At 33.2% G+C, this 21825-nt stretch overlaps 1 protein-coding gene across 4 annotated transcripts in view; it reads right to left on the bottom strand.

Annotated features, from left to right (window-relative positions):
• Positions 1-21703, bottom strand: part of fmt (phosphatase 6 regulatory subunit 1-like protein fmt) — a 104979-nt gene extending 83276 nt beyond the window's left edge. Inside the window, exons 1-5 of one of the 4 annotated variants that reach the window (XM_072543924.1) lie at positions 21501-21703; positions 21046-21230; positions 11765-11835; positions 8151-8230; positions 4137-4410 (exon numbers count right to left, since the gene is read on the bottom strand). In XM_072543924.1, coding sequence (XP_072400025.1) covers positions 4137-4410; positions 8151-8230; positions 11765-11821 — 411 coding nt within the window. In that variant the 5' untranslated portion in view covers positions 11822-11835; positions 21046-21230; positions 21501-21703. Of the gene's footprint in view, positions 1-4136; positions 4411-8150; positions 8231-11764; positions 11836-21045; positions 21333-21500 lie in introns of those variants that run through there. The other 3 variants (XM_072543925.1, XM_072543927.1, XM_072543926.1) reach the window with 3 other exon arrangements.
• Positions 21704-21825: the final 122 nt, after the last annotated feature.

Genomic DNA, 21825 nt, shown 5'->3' with positions numbered 1-21825 from the left:
GTTGAGACGTACACTATGGGTGTTGACCCGGGATTACTTTGAGTAGAGACTGATGAAGTTGATCGTTGAAGACTATCAAGTTTGTTGAGTGAATATTGATTGAATGCTTCTCTAGGCAAGAGATCTTAGTTTTATATAAGTTTTAATTGGGTCAATATATTCGCGGGCCTCGCGTGATATGTGTATTTAATTTATGTAAATTGTTTAACTTTGTCAGCACTTTTGACTGATGTCCAAATTATATTATTGATAATTGACCAAATGTGTATGTAACCTAATTAACTACGTGTGTGTATTTAATAACAAATAGATTCATTCGGTCTACTGGGTGATAAAATTATACTGTCCAATTTCGGATATGAATTCTGAAGATTTGATATTGGACAATGTGTGCGCCAATAAAGAATTCTGGGCGCAACATTACTCTAGATAATTGGTTCATTAGCATTCCTCTAATAGATGTTTTAAAAAAAGAATTTGAATTGGCTGTTGTGGGGACCATTAGAAAGAACAAAAGGGAACTGCCCCTTGAATTACTTCAAGGATTTCGTCCTCTAAAACCAAGTATGTTCGCCTTTAGCGATACATGTACCTTAGTGTCGTATATCCCCAAAAAGAAGAAAGTTGTATTGCTTGTTTTAAGTCTACATGATGACGACGCTATAGATAGAGAAACATTTGAACATTATAAACCAGAAATTCTGACGTTTTATAACAAAACAAAAGGCGGGGTTGACGTCGTTGATCAGCTATGCTCCTCTTATGATGTTTCGCGAAAAACAAGACGTTGGCCCATGGTAATTTTTAACACCATACTAAATATCGCAGGCATTAATTCGCTAGTGATTCATGCAAGTAACAACCTTGCTGATAATAAAATGCTTAGAAGAAAATTTTTGAAGCATTTAGCATTTTCTTTTATGGATGAACATCTACGTGTCCAAGCAACAGTAGACAATTTAAATAGAGATCTGAAGTTACGTATTAAGGCCATATGTAATATTCCTAACACAGACGGCACTCCAACGAATGAAGGAGTACATGGTAAATGCTACTTTTGCGACCGTAAAAAGAACTGGAAAACGACTGTTTCCTGCTGTAGCTGTAAATGTAAAAAGTTTTTATGCAAAGAACATACACGTGCAGTATGCGAAGAGTGTCAAACTGAACTTATTCGGATTAACTAAAAGTTTCCTTTTTTTATCGGAGTAGAAAATAGTTTTTTTAATGTTCTGTCCAGTGTTTTTAACATTAGTTTACTTTTTATATTATTTTTTAATATGTTACTCTGCTTATTAAACCTTAGTAAAATCATGTTTTACTTAAACTGGTTCCAAATACTTTTATTAACTCAAACTAAGAAGTAAAAGACCACACGGTCGTTTCGACCGCGCGCGACTACTAATTTTCAAAAATTCCTAGCGACTACTGAACGGTTAAAGTAATTTCACTGTAATAATGTGTCATGACAAGAACGTTTTAACCTTGTTTAGGCCTGAGCCTCTTCAAGGAATGGGAACTCCGATTTTTTTTTTCTAGGAGTTATGGGGGTGCGGTAAACGACAATCGCGTGAAAAATTGCATGTGGAGGTGGAAGTGGTGGACTACTAAGAAGCAGGAGGGTAGCTGAAGGTGACTAGGTGTGTGTGATCTCAGAAGATCCAGAAGCGCACAAGAAGAAGTGGGTGCTGCCAAGCATGCCAGTTTAGGTACTTCGGTGTTACCAGCCAAGTTTGTAGGAACGGCTCTTTATCAGCGTTTGTGGCGCGCAGACTTTACCTGCGATATTGAATGGGGAAAGATTCTAGTATTTCAAAATACTCATCAGGAAGTTCGTGTCCAGTGTTGTGGAGAAGTTTAGCTGGAGGAAATGGAACTTTCTTTAAGGGAAGCCTGGTGAGTATTTGCCCTCTATGATTGCAAGGTGTCTTTAGTATTTGTTTGGCTCTGTTGTTCGAGCCGGCTATGGTTCTTAGGACATACTTCCTGCTGAGGGTTAGGATTCTGTCCTTTATCGGTGTTGTTTGCGAGATTGCGTGAATGTGGGCCGATGGATACGACCAATCCTTCCTCATGCAGTATCGTAAGATACGACGTTCGGTGGCCGTAATGGCGGTAAGTTGACGTGTATTCAGGGAGGTGTAGATGCAAGCCTTGTATTCGACTATCGGTCTGACAAAGGTCTTGTATGTGTTGTATGTGTGTAATAATGTGTATCCTATGGTAATATATATTCAGCCAGGATGCTCTTGTTCATTTGACAGTTCTTACCATATATATATGAGAGCTAATCTCTATGCTACACTCTGGCCACTTTCAATAAAAAATTGGGGTTAAATTAAAAAAAAGCGGTTATGTATAGAATTATTACATATTTATATAAAATGTGAAATATTATATTATATAACGTATAACTACGTCACTATGTTACGGTCGGACTGAATATTTAAGACGAAAAACAATTATTTGGTGGGTCATCCTGCGTACAGTCCTGACTTGGCGCCGTGTGATTTGCGTTCCCGAGAATAAAAAACAAAAAAAACTACTCGTTAAACGTTTTAAGACGCTAGATCAAGCGGTCGAAGCGTACAAAAATATCATTTCAGAGATATCTATATCGAATTAGCATTTGTTTTGTTACGGATCCAAGTATTTCTTTTCTTGTCTGATAGCCTGATGTTCAGCATTTGCCTTTCCATGGCTCTTTTGGTCTTTGCTATTTTTTCCATGTTTTCCTTTGTAAACGTCCAAATTTGAGAACCGTAGATGAGAACAGGAAGTATATATTGGTTGAAGACTCTTTAAATATTGGGGATATTTTCTATTTTTTAGTATATAGGAAAGTTTTCCGAATGATACACAAGCTAACTGTATCCTTCTCTTTATTTCTCCCGTCTGATTTTCTTTATTTAATTTAACTAGTTGTCCCAAATATACATATTCTTTTACTTGTTCTATAGTTGTTTGTGCAATTGTAATTATTAACTCTTCTGGTTGGTTGGTCATAATTTTCGTTTTATTATAATTCATTTGTAGACCTATTTTTGTTGATTCGCTATTTAATTCATCCATCATATTTTGTAATTCTTCCCTTTTATCTGTTATTAATACAATGACGACATTGTTGCTTATTTTATGATATAAAAATAACTATTCTAATGGTAATATTGAACAGCCTCTGCATATTGGACCACAGTTACGAGATTTATTAGTTAATGCATGCGCAAACTCCACCAAATTGATAGAAAATTATTACATATTACACATTATTTCCAGATAAAATTGAGCCAGTATTAATAATAAGTGTTACGAGGGCGAACCAAATATAAACCTGAAACTTGATTGAAGGAAATTAATAAATTAAAGTTGCGAGAGTCCGCAGACCAAGGCGGATCTGAGATTTATTTCGAGTAGGGACATACTGTTCCCGGATAGTTATATCCATATTCATCGACATTACGTCGTCTAATTTAATACTTTTAAGTATGTAGTCTGCAATTCAAACCCAACCACTGTTTGGTTTTGAGGTTATTAGCACAAGTACTTCAAAGTTCACTGAAGACGGATTAACAAGTCCGAAAACGTTCTGAACTTTATTATAATCCATTTGGATTTTTACGAGCTTTGTCTTTTCAGTTTTGAGTCAAGTGATCACACTGTCCATAGTCTCTATGTTATGGAGCTCCAAAAACTCTATTAGAATTGTTAAACCATCATTCGTATTCCCAAAGACTTCTTCATGTTCCCAAAGATCAAGAATTATTCAATGCGTGGGCAGCGATTCCAGTTGTCAGAAGAAGCCATCGATGGCTTTTAAAACAGCGATTTTGCAGCGATCTTGGTGGGACATATTTTGAAAAGTAAGATAAAGTACTTTAAGTCTATATATTTTTTGTCTTTATGGCTATATGCAAAACTAAAAAGACAGCCCTCGTATATTACACCAATTACAACAGAAGTTTGTAGTTCGATTACAGAGTTTTTAACTAATATAGTATATAGCCAACTCCCATTTTAGGCTTATTTAAATATATTATTTTTAATTTAGGGTAAGAAAAAAATCATGAGTACCGGTAAAAATAAAAAGCACTATTAAACTACAAGCCTACAAAGAAGCCACAAGTATTCACACTAACCTGCTCAGTCTTTTTTGCGATAAGGGCACCCATAACTTTGCTAAAATATGAAGCTAAGAGCGGGTTAAGCGGCGGATCGCACTCCAAGAAACTGTATAATTTATCCAAAAGTACTTCATCTCTAGCAAGTCGTTCATTTAAAGCGGGTACATCACAAGTTAGCAGCTCGCACGCAATATTTGGATACTTAAATCTACTTTTCTCTTCTATATCGATTGACGGCTCTTTCGTTATTAGAGTTACTAGCTCCTCCATGACCTCCGTCCTTTGAAGACTGAAAAATATAATATTACAAATATCGTATTTCGGAATTGTTTTTTTTTACATTAAACAGTATCACATTATGATTTCGAAACATTAACATTGACTACAAAATCTTCAAGTAAATTAAGGGTAACCCAAAGAGCAATACTGGGGATAACAATAAGATATCAAACAGGATAATAAAAGAGAAACTAAAACAGATATCATAGAAAAGATTGCAAAAGTTAAATGGAGAAGGGCTGGCCATATATATAGAACATTTAAATGATAATAGGTGAACCAAAAGACCCATCGAATGGAGACCTAGAGAAAACAAGGGATACCGAGGTAAACCACCAACAAGATGGATGGATGAGTTACGAAAAACAGCAGGAAATTGGGTGCAGAAATCACACGATGAAGAACAATGGAAGAGGATGGAGAAGACCTATGCCCAACAGTGGATACAAGAGGTTGACAGATGATGATAATGATGTTAAACCAGGTCTTTTGTAAGATCTAGCATCATAAACAGTTCTACAAAATCTCAAAGTTGTCACTCTTTGTAACGAGTACTCAATTCTTATCGCCTAGGCCAGCGGTGCTCAAAGGGTCGATCGCCAAAGTTTTTGAAGTCGATCGCGATTCACGGAGAAAATACGGGGACTGTCCTGACTCACCACACGTGCATTATCGAAATAATTATGATGCTATCTCTTCACCCGAAAGTTGCGATAATGCCGATTAGGCATATCAGCATTCACAGATAAATTATTTTAAACTGGGAGTGTGCTGTATCGGCATTGTATTGCTTTTAGTCAAGCATTAATCATTCATTACTAAGTTATTACTATAGTAAAACTTTTTTTGGTATAAACTAGGTGTCAATCAGTCAGTTACAACATGACTAATACCTTAAACATAAAAATTTTATGACCGTAAAGTCCATAAAATATCAATAACGAAGAGCTGAATAATATGCTTTAAGAACTAAAATTAAAATAAGATACAAGTTAAATATAGCATCTTTTCAACATCATCAGTGTGGTCAAAAAACGGTACACATAATATAATTTAATAGTAATATATTATTTATATTAATATTTGAAACTCGATATGAGTGTCGCGAAAAAGAGTAAAACATATCATTTTAATAATGAGTGGGAAGAAGAATTCCTGTTTACTATGGTGAAAAATAAGCGTGTTTGTCTTGTTTGTCGGTCTTCCGTTGCTCTGCCAAACGCGGAAATCTAGAACGGCATTACAAAACTTTGCATAAAAACTATGAAAATGATTTTCCGCAAAAAAGTTTGTTTAGAAAACGGAAAGTGCAAGACTTGAAAAGTAGTTTGAAGACGGAACAATCAATGTTCACTAGGCCTGTTAAACAATCAGTAGCTGCAACAATTGCGTCGTTTTTCTTATAAAATTTCAAAATTTCTTATATATTGGCACAACATAAAAAACCATTGGTTTGGAAGATGGAGAGGTAGTGAAGGAAGCATTCATTGAGTCTGTGAATGTATTATTTGAGGACTTCAAAAATAAAACAGATATTATGTCTGTCATAAAGAAGTCCAGTTATCACGTCCAACGGTTACTAGACATATCGAAATCATGGGCAAAGATTTGGAAAGCCAAGTTAAAAGTGATATTATGAAGGGTATGTATTTTTCTTTGCAATTTGATATGACTGATACCCCCAGTTGTGTATTTTCATTCGGATGGTATTTTCTGACATGTTGGCTAAAGAAAAATTGTTAACAATGCTGCCTCTGAAAGAAAAAACTCGCGAAGATATATACAACGTTTTTATAAATTTTGTGAAACAATACGAGCTACCGATTTACAAACTCGTGTGTATTACAACAGATAGTGCACCATCCATGACTGGCGTTAACAATGTATTTGTTGCATTATGTCGAGCTAACGATGACTTTCCATCGTTTTTTTCATTTCATTGCATCATTCACCAGCAAGTTTTGTGTTCCAAAATTTTAAATATGGACGTCATGAAGATGACAACAAAAATTGTGAATTCAATTAGAGCGCGAAGCTTGCAACGATGTCTTTTTAAAGCGCAATTGGAAGCTAGCGACTCTGTGGAACACATTGATTTACTTCTGCATACCGATGTGAGGTGGCTGCAAAAGTTTTTATCAACTAGAAATGTGCAATAGTTTTTTATTTTTAAAATTGTTCTTTTACTATGCTTTGTTTTTAAACCAGGGGAAGTAAAATAAAGAGACAGAATCACACCCAAGAAAGTCACTAGAAAAGTTACCAAATACATCTTCTTTTTTGGTTGATCATATCGGCCTTCGACGGTAATCCAAAAATATTATATTACACTAATACGTTGCTAAAGAGTTCTAACAACTGTTTTTATATAAAAGCAGACTAAAAATCTAAAAGTAAAAGAATAGCGCAGAAAACACAAAAAATCGCCGATATAACTTAATTAACCTATGAAATGCCATTAGTGTCAAAATTTCATAACAGTGGAGTAAACTTGCGTGAGGTTGGACCAATTACAAACAAATATTGCGGCGGCGCGGTAAATTTGAATTACTCCTCCTGGTTTAAAAACAGGGTATAGCAGTCGATCTCCGGTCGCTTGTAGTTTATATGGTAGATCCCATGCAGTATAAGTTTGGCTGTAACTATCTATATAGAAATCCTTTTGGATCAATATGAATCAGTACAAACTTTCTTCTACAATTGATGGCAAGCTTTTTTCCTTTTCTCAATTTTCAAGAGATTTCTCAAATATTCTCAAAAGAGATTTTAAAACAATTGTATGGTTGCAAAGACAGTTATCCAAGTGCAGACATGATAACTGCTGAACATAGGCCTCTTCCAACGCTGTCTATCTTGCGCCACTTTCATCCAGTTTTATTTAGATTTCTTAAATCGTTAGCCCGACACAGTTGGTCAACCGACGCTACTCTTGTTTTCCCTTGGTCTCCATTCCAATGACCTCTTTGTCCATCGCTCATCTGTCATTCTAGCTATGTGTACTACCCATCTCCATTTTAGTCTGGATATCCTTTCGATGACGTCAGCCACCTGGGTTCTTCTCCTGATCTTTTCTTTTTTTATTTTGTCTCGCAGAGTTATTCCTAACATGGTTTGCTTCATTCTTCTCTGTCTGACTATCAGTTTTGTAGCCAAGGCTTTTGTTAAGGTAGACCGTAAGACCATAACTTACTCGTGAGCAACTTTAAACTGAGGCTGAAGTAAATCAAGAGATAGTGCCAAAGAAAACGTTGGGATCTGAATAAAATAAAAAAAAAACTCAAAGAATGGAAAATTCAGAAGGACTACCAAATTGTTGCGACAGAGTTGAAATTTATCGAAACATGAAAAAAACACTTGATTAACTTATAATCATAAAGAAGGTTTCTCCTGCATCTAAACACAACACCGACAAATTTTTCTAAACCTCACTACGAAGAAACTGCTAGCTACAGCAAGGACAATGGGTCCAAAACCGTCAAACGTCTACAAGGCAGCCATTAAAAAAACAGGATGTGAATCTCAACGTGAAAAATTACGAAAGCTCTAGTAGCAGTCGAAAATTTCATTACCGATTCGGACCAACCGACTTATCCCGGAGAGCACACAAAGGCTAGAAATAGCGGAGATTTACGAGGAATATAGGGTGAGTAACTCATTATTCTGATAAAAGTGTATGTTTTAATATTCGACATTTAATACTGAATTAAATTTTAGTAGAGAGTAAATTCACAGAATATATGAAATACTTACAAATCGATTAAAAGCTTATTTTGAACTCTACACTCATTAATGATGTCATCAGTCTCCATAACTTCTTGCAGGGTAACATCCTGTAAATAAATATTTGAACTGTACTTTTTACAATGGTCTAAAATTTGTTAAATCAAGAGGAATGTTTTTCAAATGAGACATTTCTTAATTATTATCAGTGGCTGCTCTGCCATTAGACTGCATGGCTTTAAATAAAAAGCCGCAAAAGAGAATAAAATATTATGCACCCAAAAAACATAACAGTTGTTCTGAAGCTAGTTTCTTGTGGCATCTTAAAGTAATTACTATTTTAATGGGAATAAGCCACAATTGAAGTTTAAAATAAGTTTATTGACGAATTGCAGCTTTTTTTTAACCTATTCTCTATCCTTCCATTGTTGGATGTAGGTCTCCCCCAGTTCTCTCCATCTTTCCCTATCTTGAGCTGTTCTCTGCCATGTGGGACCTCCTTCTTTCCTGATGTCATCTTTCCACCTCATCTGTGGTCTGCCTCTTGATCTCTTTGCATTGTATGGACGCCACTTTACGATGGCATTGTTCCATCGTCCGTCTTGGAGACGTTCATTGCGTCCAGCCCATTTCCATTTCAGTTTTGCTGCTTGTTCTATCGCGTCTACTGTCTTTGTTCTGGTTCTCATCCACTGGTTACGTTTTCTATCTTTAAGTGATATACCCAACATTTGTCTCTCCATCGCTCTTTGTGCCTTCCTTATCCTATCCAAATTGGCCTGTGTAAATGTCCATGTCTGTGCTCCGTAGGTGAGCACCGGTATTATACAGGAGTTATATACCTTGCTTCGTAAGTATAGAGGGATTGTTTGATTTTTTATAACGTAAGAAAGTTTGCCGAACGCTGCCCATCCCATTCTTACTCGTTTCGATATTTCGGCTGTTTGATTTTCTCTGTTAGCTCTGATTGCTTGTCCTAGATAGATATACTCATTTACCTGTTCTATTTTTTCTGTTTGTATTTTTATTGCCTCTTGGTCTTCCGTGTTTGTCATTACTTTTGTTTTGTTGAAGTTAATTTTTAGGCCTTTTTGCAGTGATTTTTCATGAAGTTCATTCAGCATTAATTCTAGTTCTTGTCGTTCCGAGGAGATTTGTGGCTTATTCCCATTAAAATAGTAATTAAACATAAAAGTATTAAATGGTCACTTCCGGTATAAAGAAGTACACAAATATACGTGGAGTGACCATATTCCTCCAATCATGTCTCAACAAAAAAGAAATATCTTGATATCTACTGTGAACTCTATCTATTGTAGTTCCCAATGAATAAATGGTGGCGAAGTTTGTTAGGACATCATGTACGTAATTATGACGCGATCTTATTATATATATATATATATATATATATATATATATATATATATATATATATATATATATATATATATATTACAGGATCCACCTTGTAAATACAATACATTTTGGAGACGGCTATCGCCGTATTCAAGTCTCTTTCGCCAATACTCCCGGTCCAAGGTCTGCTCCTCCTCCAAACCTCCCGATTCCATCGCTCTTCTAATTCCTTCATTCCATGAGCGTCGAGATCTACCTCTTTTTCTTCTTCCAGGGGGCTTCCATCTGTGCATTTTTTGGGGCCAACGTTCGTCAGGCATTCTCAATAGGTGTCCAAACCATTTTAAATCTCTTTCTATTCTGTCAATCACCATTTCTGTAGCAGTCATGTTATTTCTTATAGATTCGTTGGTCTTCCTTTCCAGCCTTGATGTTCTAGCATTTCTTCTCAAATAATCAATTTCAACTGCCAACAATCTTCTCTTTAGGTCTGCATCCTGCAACCATGGTTTGTCCTATTCTTTTTTTGCTCCTTTTGGAAATGTTGCGATCCCACCATAACGAGTTCAGACATCCTACAATTTTACGTCCCTGATTAATTCGGTGTTTAATTTCGGTTTCTCCCAAGCCGTTCTTATCAATGAGTGCACCTAAATATTTAAATTTTTCCACTTGTTTGATTTCGACGTTCTCGTCTATTAACACTTCAAACCTTGCATCTGAATTGATAACTAAATATTTTGTTTACTTCATGCTGACTTGTAATCCCCATATTACATATTCTCTGTATAGACGCTTTATCATAAATTCTAGATCATAAGAATCTTGAGCTAGGACGACTTGGTCATCCGCAAAGTTCAGAGAGAACAGTACGTCATTTCCTACGGGGATTACCATTCCCTGGCAGTGGTTTTTCCAATTTTGGAAGGCTTCCTCAATATATAAATTCAACAGTAAGGGTGGCATACTGTATCCTTGTCTTAGTCCTTTAGTTACTTTTATTGGCTCTGATAGTCTATTTCCGATTTTTAGGTATACTTCTGTGATTATTCCTAAAAGGTATGGACTAATGCCGAGTTGTTGTAAAGCTTGCCACAATTTAAGTCTTGGAACTGTATCATACTCCTTTTCTAGGTAGATTAAAGCTAGGTGTACTTCGGTACCAACCGCTATTCTTTTTTCTATTAATTGTTGGACTATAAACAAGTTATCAGTGCAAGATTTACCAGGCGTAAATCCATTTTGGTCTTCGCTAATTAGGATTTATCGCTTTATAGGTTAGCCATTTATTATCTTTCCAAACAATCTTTCGAAAGTAGGTAGGACACTTAATCCTCTGTAGCAGTTAGGATCTTTTCGATTACCCTTTTTAAAGATGGACCTCCTGCTTTAAATAATTCTACAGCTATATTGCCAGGTCCTGGAGATCGCCCGTTTTTTATTTTGATTAACGCAGAATGGACCTCGTTGTTAGTAGTATTAATGTTACTATTTGTTTGTCTCTCCATACTGTATTCCTCTCCCATATATTCCAATCTGGACTCTTGGAGTAAATTTTGACAGTGATTTTCCCACTTTTCTATTGAAATTAAGTTGCTTAAGGAGTTATGGGTGTTTTTCTTTAGATTAGAGATAGTTCTCCATGCTTCCGTAGTCTGAGAACCACCAATTAAATTTTCAACTTGGACACATTTTAGTTCCCAGAAATTGTTTTTTGCTTCTTTTATTTGATTGCGTGCTTCTCCGTTTTTCCTTTGATATGTTACTCTATTGTTAGATGTTTTATTTGTTAGCCATTTCTTATATATTTTATTTTTTTCTTGTATCATGACGCGATCTTCTAGGAGAAATAGTATTCTATTAAGAGCCCAAAAGTCGATTTACTTATTTAAACCGTTTTCTAATAACAAAATATAGTTCTTCATTTAGTGAACTCAAGTAATGGTTATGTACAATGTTTCGTCTGAAACAATATTTTTAATTATGATTCTTGAATGGATTACCTTCTAGGGCTCTTTTCGACATTCTCACTACAGGACCAGTCCATCGAAGTCTATTAAGTTTCTGACATGGGTGCCTCTTTGAACAATTGGTAGAGTTCATGGTTATACCTGGATCTCCATACACCTTTTTCGTTTAAAATCAAATATGTCGTCACTAATTGAATGTTACAAATCTTATTAATGAATAAAAGCCAGTTTAACTTATGTGTCCATAAAACAGTTATAGGAAAAGAATAGTACAATTATCATGAATGATTACTTAATCAATATATGAGAATTACTTACCTCTTTGGCTAGCAAAGCATCTAACTGGGAAGAGTTCGTATTATATTTCCAAAACATGATTTTAATTTAATCTAAAACAAAAGAAAAAATCAAATATGTCAGAAAGCACAATAAGTAAAATATTTTATAATACTAAAGGGTGTTTTTTTAGATGTATAGAAATTTTAAATGAAATAATAAAACAAAGATGTTTTTTTTAAATTGACACGAAATTGCTTTTATTCGAAAGATAATCTGTTGGCATTAAAATTTAAATATGAATTCTGACATATGACTGCAACGGCTAGCTCTGAAGTAGTCTAATCTGGGGGGGGGGAGGGGTCCAATTTTCGATAATTTTTTCCAACATTTATGGCCGTATACCGGCAATAATGCGGCGAATGTTGTTCTTCAAGTAGTCAATCGTTTCAGGCTTATTGGCGTAGACTAGCGACCTCACATATCCCCACAGAAAATAGTCTAGCGGTGTTAAATCGCACATCTCGGAGCCCACTTCACGGGTCCGAAACGTGAAACTATGCGGTTACCCAACGTTTCCTTTAATAAATCAATTGTGACACTAGCTGTGTGATATTTTGTACCGCATTGTTAAAACCACCGCTGCTGCACATCATGATTGTTCCATTAAGGAATGAAAAACTCAGTAATTATGGCTCTATAGCGATCATAATTGACTGTAACTTTCTGACCAGCATCGTTTTTGAAGAAGTACGGGCCAATGATTCTACCAGCCCGTCAAGCACACCAAACAGTCAGTTTTTCTAGATGTAATGGTTTCTCAACATACACTTAAGGATTATCTTCACTTCAAATACGGCAGTTTTGTTTGTTGACTAGTCATTCAACCAAAAGTAAGCTTCGTCGCTAAACGAAATTGGCTTATGAAAATTGGGATCAACCATTTTGGGTCCATTCACCGCATCTACGCATTGCTAGATGATCCGCAAAATCTTCCATAAAGTGAATGGACACGTATCCAACTGCTGTGCATGATGACGGATAGACTGATTCGGGTATACCACGCTCTACAGCAACAAAAACTTCTTCTCTACGCACTCACACAACAACTCACACTGTTTGTCCGGTAGGATAACTCCTAGCGCCACCTAGGAAAGAAAGTCTGACATTTCAATCATATTTTGTTCTTGAAACGATATATTTAATTAATAATACTACTAATAATAATTACATATTAATATAATTAATAATAATGGTTATGGATAATGGCAATAATAAATATCAGGTTATACCAACCAAAAATTACCTGAAATTTATCGTCAAAGACCCTCAGGTCCAAAATGACAAATGCCGATATGGATGTCAAGCTCAGGAAACCATCCAACATCTTACCAAGGGCTGTCAGGCATTTGCTGCAACTGAATATAAGGAACGCCACGACTCAGTAGGAAAGGTCCTTCATCAAGAGATAGCTATCAAACTGGGACTTTTTCAAACAAACCATCTTCCATATTATCAATACGTTCCTGAGAGTATACTTGAGAATGACAACTACAAGCTATACTGGGACCGCACTGTGCTCACAGACCAAACAGTGGCACATAATAGACCAGATCTCATACTAGTTAATAAACTAAAGAGACAAACAACATTAATTCATGTGGCAATATCCAACAACAATAATCTTCGTGTCAAACAGAACGAAAAAATCGTTAAGTACAGGGATCTCGGAATTCAAATACGAAGACAGTGGAGAATGGAAAGTACCCAGACAATACCTATATTCTCTCTATTACTGGAGTCATTCCGAAGAACCTCCTAGTAAACATAAAAAAGCTAGGTCTGAATGAACATCTCTACAAGACCATGCAGAAAGCTGTATTACTCTCAAAGTCCAGATGTGTATGAAAATTTTGTTTTTAGAGATACTCCAGCATACCAAGTCATCTAGGGCTCGATAACACGGAAAGAGTCCCACCAGAGCTCAATCCTTTTGATACCGACTAGACGAATAACATTTCGTAGTGCCATCTTGCCAGGATGATTTTGACATATTTCCCTTAGCAAAAATCCAAGTTTCATCTAAAAATACAACTTGCCTCGGACTGTCAGACGTTTTATTGTTTATGTATTTTCTTAAAAAATGCCACCGTTTTGAAACAACATTAGAGAGTTCACACAATACTTGTCTATTATTTGTCTTTTTACATCGAAAACCTAAATGTTTCAGAACTCACCACAAACTTGTTAAACTAATATCACCCAGTTCCTTGTCTTTTATTTTTTGTAACACAGCACTAATTGTTACATGTTCTTTGGCTTTATACATATTATATATAATATTTTTAATTGCAAGTTTAATTGACTGGTGCAAATCTAAAGTTTTTGGATGTCAACGATTTCTCTTGCTTACTTTATTTAGGTATTTCATCCTCACTCATATTAATTCTTCGGAATGTCCTCTCTGAGATACCACAAGCATCGCATGTGCGTTTCTGAACGGCCATAACAGATGTCAATGGACCCATATTTTTTTTTTCAAATTGAAATAACTTTTGACTTTCAGAACTAAACGCCGTTCTTCTGGAGATAACACTCTACGTTTCAACTGTATTTTATTTTCTTTCAAATTACTCATTTTACTTTAAAGTACTGCTTCACTACACTACTATAAAAAAATAGGTACTTATATACAACTACTAAACCCTTAAAAGGAAGAGGGTTATACAACAGACGAATGTTTATTTAACAACCAATGCTAAACAAACTGATTGTAAAAACCGTTCGCATGTTTTATATAAGATTTTTGCTGATTATGTATTTTGCTAAATTATTAAATAACACCAATACAACCCACTACCTTCAATTAATTTTTAACGATAAACAGAAGTGTAATATGATGACAAGTTTGAATTTGATCTACTTTGTCGATAACAGTGTCGTTAACACAAAGATATTTTTAAATAGCATGAATCATTTTTCAATGATTGTGTCGATTTAAGAAATACATTACTAAACAAATGTTTAAAGTGTGTATAAAGGAGATTACAATTATTATGACACATGGTACTCCTTATTTTTCAAATCATAATGTGCTTGTAAAGGCATAACTTTGATTATTGGGTAAACCTACATTATACGATATGTCAGAAGAAATTAAGAAAAAAATTAACATGTAATAAATTCACTGTTTAAATAAATATTCCGTACTCGTACTATTGCAATAAAATATTAAAACCAATAAAAGATAACTTGTTGAGCAGTGCTGATTGAAACAACAGAGCAGTAAAATGTTATTCATAAAGGTAGTGTAAAATATTTCACCGCTTACCTGGTCCGCTACTAATAAATTTAGCAGCATTTACTTGCAAAGTAGTCTTCTTAGGTGGAAAATACTTTAGTTATCTATGACTCACCTTGTATCAATAGTAATTTAAGGATTGTTTTGGTTGATAAGTGAAACAATTCAACCTGATTTTATATAAGGAATGAGAGATAGAGGTCATAAGTATTAAATATCGAATAAACAATTCAAATATAGTTGTTATATTCTTATCTATGTATAAATTGCAATATAATCGCAAATGAAGCTATTGTGCTCCTACATTACACCATATTAAAAAACTGTTTCACTATATACTCATAAATTCCTTATACCTAAAGCTGATAAAAGAGTCTAACAATATTAACCTTCTTCCATTGTTAACTTGTGTCATTTCATTCACTTGGCTCAGGGTCTTTAAATTTTATTTATTTGTTTGCTTTTTAAGACTGTTCCCATTCTTTTCATCCAATTGTTAATGTTATCCCTTTAACTTTCCCTCTGTTATTTTAATTATTATTCTATATTAATGATAATTCTGCATGCTACAAGAGAAGGAACTCTGCAAAACACTGTTTTTAAAATTGAGCATGGTTTGAGATAATTTTTTGAAAAACTGATCCAAATATTCACTGTCAGTCTTTTAAATAAATTTCTAAGGGAACACCAAAACAGTGAAGAATTATTTAACTAGATTGTCCTGTTGTAGGTAATTTGAGGTTGTCCCAAATTACCTACAACAATGTGTTCAATTGGGTTAAGATATGGACTGCGTGCGAGCCATGGTAAAACTTAAATACTGACCTCATTAAGGTAGTCACAGGAGGATCTTGTGGTATGGCAATATGCATTGTCATGCATTAACCTAAAGTTTTCACCAATGAACGGTGCGAAAGGCATGACATGGCCTTGGAGAACTTCCACATATATTTGAGCCTTCACACTGCCTCTATCTAACACAACAAGATCAGTATGAGCTTTGTAAGAGATACCTCGCCAAATCATTATTGACCCTCTACCCAGCATCAGCTTAAGACACTGACCTAGCTGCATCTTTCCTTACTTATAATTTTAAAACAATTAATTTTGGAACAAAGTCCTAATGAAATAAAATAACGACAATTGAATTTTCTATAAGATACGGCTGGTTAAAAATGTTTTAATTCTTTTAATTGAAGGACCTTCATAATTCGTCTGGTAAATCTTTGTAACATAATTTAACAGCACACCAAATTTCATTAAAATCGATTAAATAGATTTCGCATAATAATTTTGCAATCTAAATTTTTTTTTAAATTGATTTTTTTTTAAATCTTGCGTAACAAAAACTAGACCATATAGAAGTTTGCCAATTTTGTTGTTTATAAAAACGCACTTAACCTATCTAACATACTTTATGGAATTGAAATCTGATTATGTGGTCGGCCTCAGGAATGTTTTAAAATTATAAACAATTTTTTTGGCTTTTAAACAAATAGAATATCTCAGTAACTATTAGCTTAAATTAAATTCAGGAAACAGCGTTGAAAAGAATCGGAAGACATTTCTTATAAAAGGAAAAAAATTGAATTACGAGCAGTGGTTCCTGAGATAGAACCGGCCAAAGTTGACCGGCATTTGCGACGAAGTTATAAACAATAGGATGATAATCTTTAAACCACTACCTTTTTATTTCGGAGCTCTTTCTCGACAAAAATTTTCATATCTTCAAGATATTTATAACATATATTATAATAATAACAACCATCGGTATGGTGTGAGAAAAATACCAAAAAGGTTCAGTTGAAGAAAATTGAATTTTAATTGAATTTCATTTTTAAATGTTTTTTCTCGGCTTCCAATAAAGCAATTTCTTCATTTTATTTTAATCTGACGTAATTAACCCAACTGAAAAATGTATTACCAAATGCCACAGATGCTTCAGATTTATTCAATTTTTTCCGTTTTTTCCCTTAAGAGGGGGTTGGGTTTTAGGAGAAAGCCGAGGGTTAGGAATAGTAAACTTTTTTGCATATTTTTTCGAGTTCCAAATAACATTCTCAGAAAATTTCAGCTAATTCGTATAATTTTTAGAAGTTCAGTGGCATTTTCATCTCTAAAAATTTATCTTAAAAACACTAGTAGAGAGCCCTAGTATATTATTTAATATGGATGTTTTATATTTAAATGCACAAAGCTTGTTAAACAAAATGGACAAAATCAAGTTAAGTCTGCTGTGTTATTGTCCTAAAATAATAGTGGGTAGCAAAGCTCAAGTTACAAGTGAAATTGAAGATTCTGAAATTGCTTTGTGTGGGTATAAGGTGATACGCTGCAATTCATCTAGAGGATTTACAGGGGGTGTTGTACTATATGTTCAGGATAACCTTAAGTGTACTGCTGCTAAAACTTTTGTTAAAGAAGATAATTTTTGGTATAAATTTATTAAAGTAGAAATTGATTCTTACACGATTGTTTTGGGTGGCATGTATCATTCACCTTCTAGTTCTGATGCAGTATTTTTAGAGAACTTAGAGCATATTTTTGATGAATTATTTAAAAGTAATGTCAATTGTATTTTACTTGGTGATTTTAATTTTGATTTTTTAAGTAATAGCTTTTACACCCAGATAATTAAAGCAATGTTTCTACAATGTGGAATTAAGCAGTTAGCACCTGAACCTACTAGAATTACAAATGTTAGTGAAACGTTAATTGATTATGTTCTTCTTAATAATGATCTGGTTAGTTGTTTTGTTCATTCAACTCCCAAATTGAGTGATAATTCAATAATATCGATCAGTTTTAGTAATAGTTTTCAAAATTTTAATGTCTCTAGTAAATGTTACAGATATCGTAATGAGGAAAAAATATATCAAATCCAAATGAATTTACTTTCTTGTGATTGGGATTTAGATTCTACTAATGTCAATACTATTTACAATGAAATTTTATCAAACAGTCAGTCTATCATAAATAAAATAGCACCTATTCAAACATGTCAGATTAAAAGTAACATACCATGGTTTGATAATGAAGTTATTAGTAAAATTAAAATTAGGGACAAATTATACAAAGATTTTAAAACTGCTAACATAAGTGATAGGAATGCCAAATGCGAGGATTTTAAAAGAGCAAGAAATGTGGTAGTTAATATGTTAAAAGCAAAAAAAAGAACAATATAATTTTGATAAAATCGATAGGTATAAAAATAACTCTAGTAGACTTATGTGGAAAACGCTAAAAACACTAATTAACAATAATTGTCAAAAATTCCCTTATCGCATTGAATTTAAGGTTCAGAATCAGTTAAGCATTCTGAGTGACAAAGTTGAAATAGTGTGTCAGTTTGGTGAGTATTTCGTCTCTAGTATTCAGCAAATTGTTGAAACTATTGACTCCACAGGATTATGGAGTTATGATAATCAGAATTTGTATCCAAGTTTTCATGAATTTAGGTTACTATCACAGAGTGACTTGGCAGTCATAGTTAAGTTGTTAGATAATAGGAGTAACATTAATGAAATACTAAACTAAAGGATTTTAAAAAAGTTTTTTGTAACTTGTGTTCACATTATCTTAAATTTTATAAATACTTCTCTTAGATCATCCAAAATTCCAGATTTATTGAAAATCAGTCCAGTTGTACCAATACCAAAAGTTAATAATATTATTAAAGTAGATGAATTTAAACCTATAAATATACTTCCGCCCATTAAGAAATTATTAGAGTTGGTAGTATATGATCAAGTCATTGGATCACATTGATAAAAATGATTTAAAAAGAGCTTTTGAAACTATTGATAGTAATATACTTCTCACTAAATTATAAGCCTATAGTGTTGGAGGAAATGTTCTTGAATGGTTTAAATATTACTTATTGGATAGGAAGCAACAAGTGAGGATTCATGATAGACTTCTTCTGAAATTAGTGTTAATATTGGGGTACCTCAAGGTAGTGTCTTAGCACCACTTTTATTCATATTGTATATAAATGATACAAACTTGTTTGTTAAATGTGACTTCTTTAACTTAATGGTTGTTATCAACAGGTCCTCGAAGATACTTTGTCTCAGGACCATATAACCTATGTAGAGCCATACGTTGCCATGTTACCAATTCCAACGGTAACTTGAACATCCCAATTTGTAATAATATATAATGTAACATAATTATAAATTAAAAACATTTAACGGGTTTTTACCCATATATTTTAGTGGCTCATAGCATGTATACTTTGTTACACTGATGATAGAATTTACATTTCGAAAACGTTCTGTAATGTAATTGTGATAAAGCCTGTTTAGGTATTTTCTTATATACCTTTTATAAAGGATTTGAAATAAAAAATTTTGTCATACATGTTATACAGCCAGCTACAGGAACTTAGTTTCCTAGTGGATTTTATTTATTAAGTGATGCAGTGGAAGATGTATGGACTGACATTCAGGAAACAAATAAATTAGATTTTAATGAATATCCTACAGATTCTAAAATAAATATTCAATGTGAAAATATGACTACATTGAATATTTTTTCTTAATTTGTCACAGATGAAATTTTGGAATTAATTGTTCAAGAAACTAATAAATATGCAGAACAAGAAATTGGTGTACTTAACATAGTATCAAACAAAAATTTAACAGTAAGTGGATTCAGACTAATAAAGAAGAAATTAAAAAATTCTTTAGTATTGTGATCTGGGTGGGATTCGTACAGGTTCCTAATTTTCAATTGGTTCAACAATTTTTAATAATTAAGTTTATCTCCTCAGTTATCCCTAGGGATGGATTTTTATTAATTCTATGGTATCTACATTTTCCAAATAACAACAATTTACTAGAAAGCAATGAAAAATTATACAAAATCAGACATGTTTTAGACTTACTTAATGACAAATTAATAAAGACCATGAATCCAGGAGGGAACATAGTCATAGATAAAAGTATGGTACAATAGTGTGGTGATTTAAATATACAGCAATATATAAAAACAAAAGCCATAAATATGGCGTTAAATTATATAAACTATGTACTGTCAGCGAATATACCTATAAAGTAATGGTTTACTGTGGAAAAGAATACAATATGATAGACAAAAGCCATTCTCAGAAAGGTGTACTGACCTTAATGAATAGCTTGTTATATGTCTAACAAACTGTACATGCTGATAACTTTTATTTGGGCATTCCTCTTGCAAAAGATATATTAGATCACCAGACTTTTTATTGAGGGACTCTTAGAAGCAATCGGAAGAGTATTCCAAAGGAAATAGTTCAAAATAAATGTTAATGTTTTTACTACTAAATATTTCTCCTACTATTTATTTCTAGATTATAAATTATTTAAATGAATATTCGTACATACTGAAACCACTATAAAATGAAATGTGTGGTCCTTTCATTTAAACTAAACCAATTTATTTGTATAATAGTTTACTTATATCTAACTACTAGCACCTGAAGTAGCACAGTTGTTCAGATCTAATAATAAGCAATACTTTGTAAAGAAATAAAACTGACTTTATTTAGTAATAAGGCAATTACTCAATGAACACCCACCACACTCTACTACAAAAAAAAACTACTAATTACATTTCTGTAAAATCCTCCTTTATAAAGAAGACAGAAGACATAGTATAAAGAGATACTAGAGGGGAAAAATTTCATGTCAGGTTGAAAACTTCTATAAAGAAATACTAACTTTTGGGATAACCTGATAATTTTCTTTAGTTTTTAGCAACTACTGCAGAAGCACACTTACAACTTTCTTATAAACACATAGTTGGTCTGTTTTTTTGCGTTATTTCTTAAAGGAAGTGTTAAAAGCTCAGATAATATTTACAACTATAAGATATGACTTTTATTGTCTTTCTTGATATTTTATTTTCGTTGGTATCTCATAACGGCACCTTCTGATTCAGAAAATTATTATCTCACGGTTTTTTCACCTAATAATTTGTATCATATAAATATTCCACGCTTTATAAGTCTTTAAAAATACTGTTAGTATTTTATACATACCTTTTAAAACTTTACTGAAGACAAATACTTGCAAATACGTTGGGTTAGGTTCATTTAAAATGACCCCCTAATAGATATTTTATCAAATTTTCACAAATCACATACACAGATCCACTAATTCTAAAGGGCATATCACAAACTTCACTTTAATTGGGTGGAGGAAGGTTTACGTTATAGACGATTATCTGCAAATTGAAATATAATTTCATACAATGATAAAAACGATCCACCATACATGTCCACAATGCACTTGTTGAAATTCGACAGTGACAGCAATGAGAGGGAAATTTAAAATTAGTAAAATATAGATTTTTATATTACGGATTTTTCTAGCATTATTTGTTTTTAGCTGTTACTGTATTTATAAAATCACTATTATATATTTACTAAAACTGATAATAACGAGAAACACTTAACAAATAATTATAATAAATGTTTAATAATGCACAAATTACCAATGTGATAACTACGGTATTGCCAATTCCTAAGTTTTTCGTAACAATAATAATCTTTATAAGTTCTCTTCCTAAATATAGTATAAATAAGAATGTTAATACTCAAGTATGGTGATAAAATTAAAATTTTTCATGGTCATTGTTGTTATACTTATTTTCTTTTTAATATATACTCAATATTTTTAGGGAAAAACCACGCAACAAGAATATAAGGAAAAAACTGACAAAGGGACAATGGCATGGCTGTCATATTTTTTAGTATTTTAATTTAATAATTGTTATACAATAATGGGTTTTTATTTGTTAAACATAAGTTTTTCCGGAC

The sequence above is a fragment of the Diabrotica undecimpunctata genome, chromosome 9 (assembly GCF_040954645.1).
Source record: "Diabrotica undecimpunctata isolate CICGRU chromosome 9, icDiaUnde3, whole genome shotgun sequence".
Classification (NCBI taxonomy): domain Eukaryota; kingdom Metazoa; phylum Arthropoda; class Insecta; order Coleoptera; family Chrysomelidae; genus Diabrotica; species Diabrotica undecimpunctata.
The sequence above is the reverse complement of the archived record's forward strand: the minus strand, read 5'-3'. Positions and strand labels throughout refer to the sequence as shown.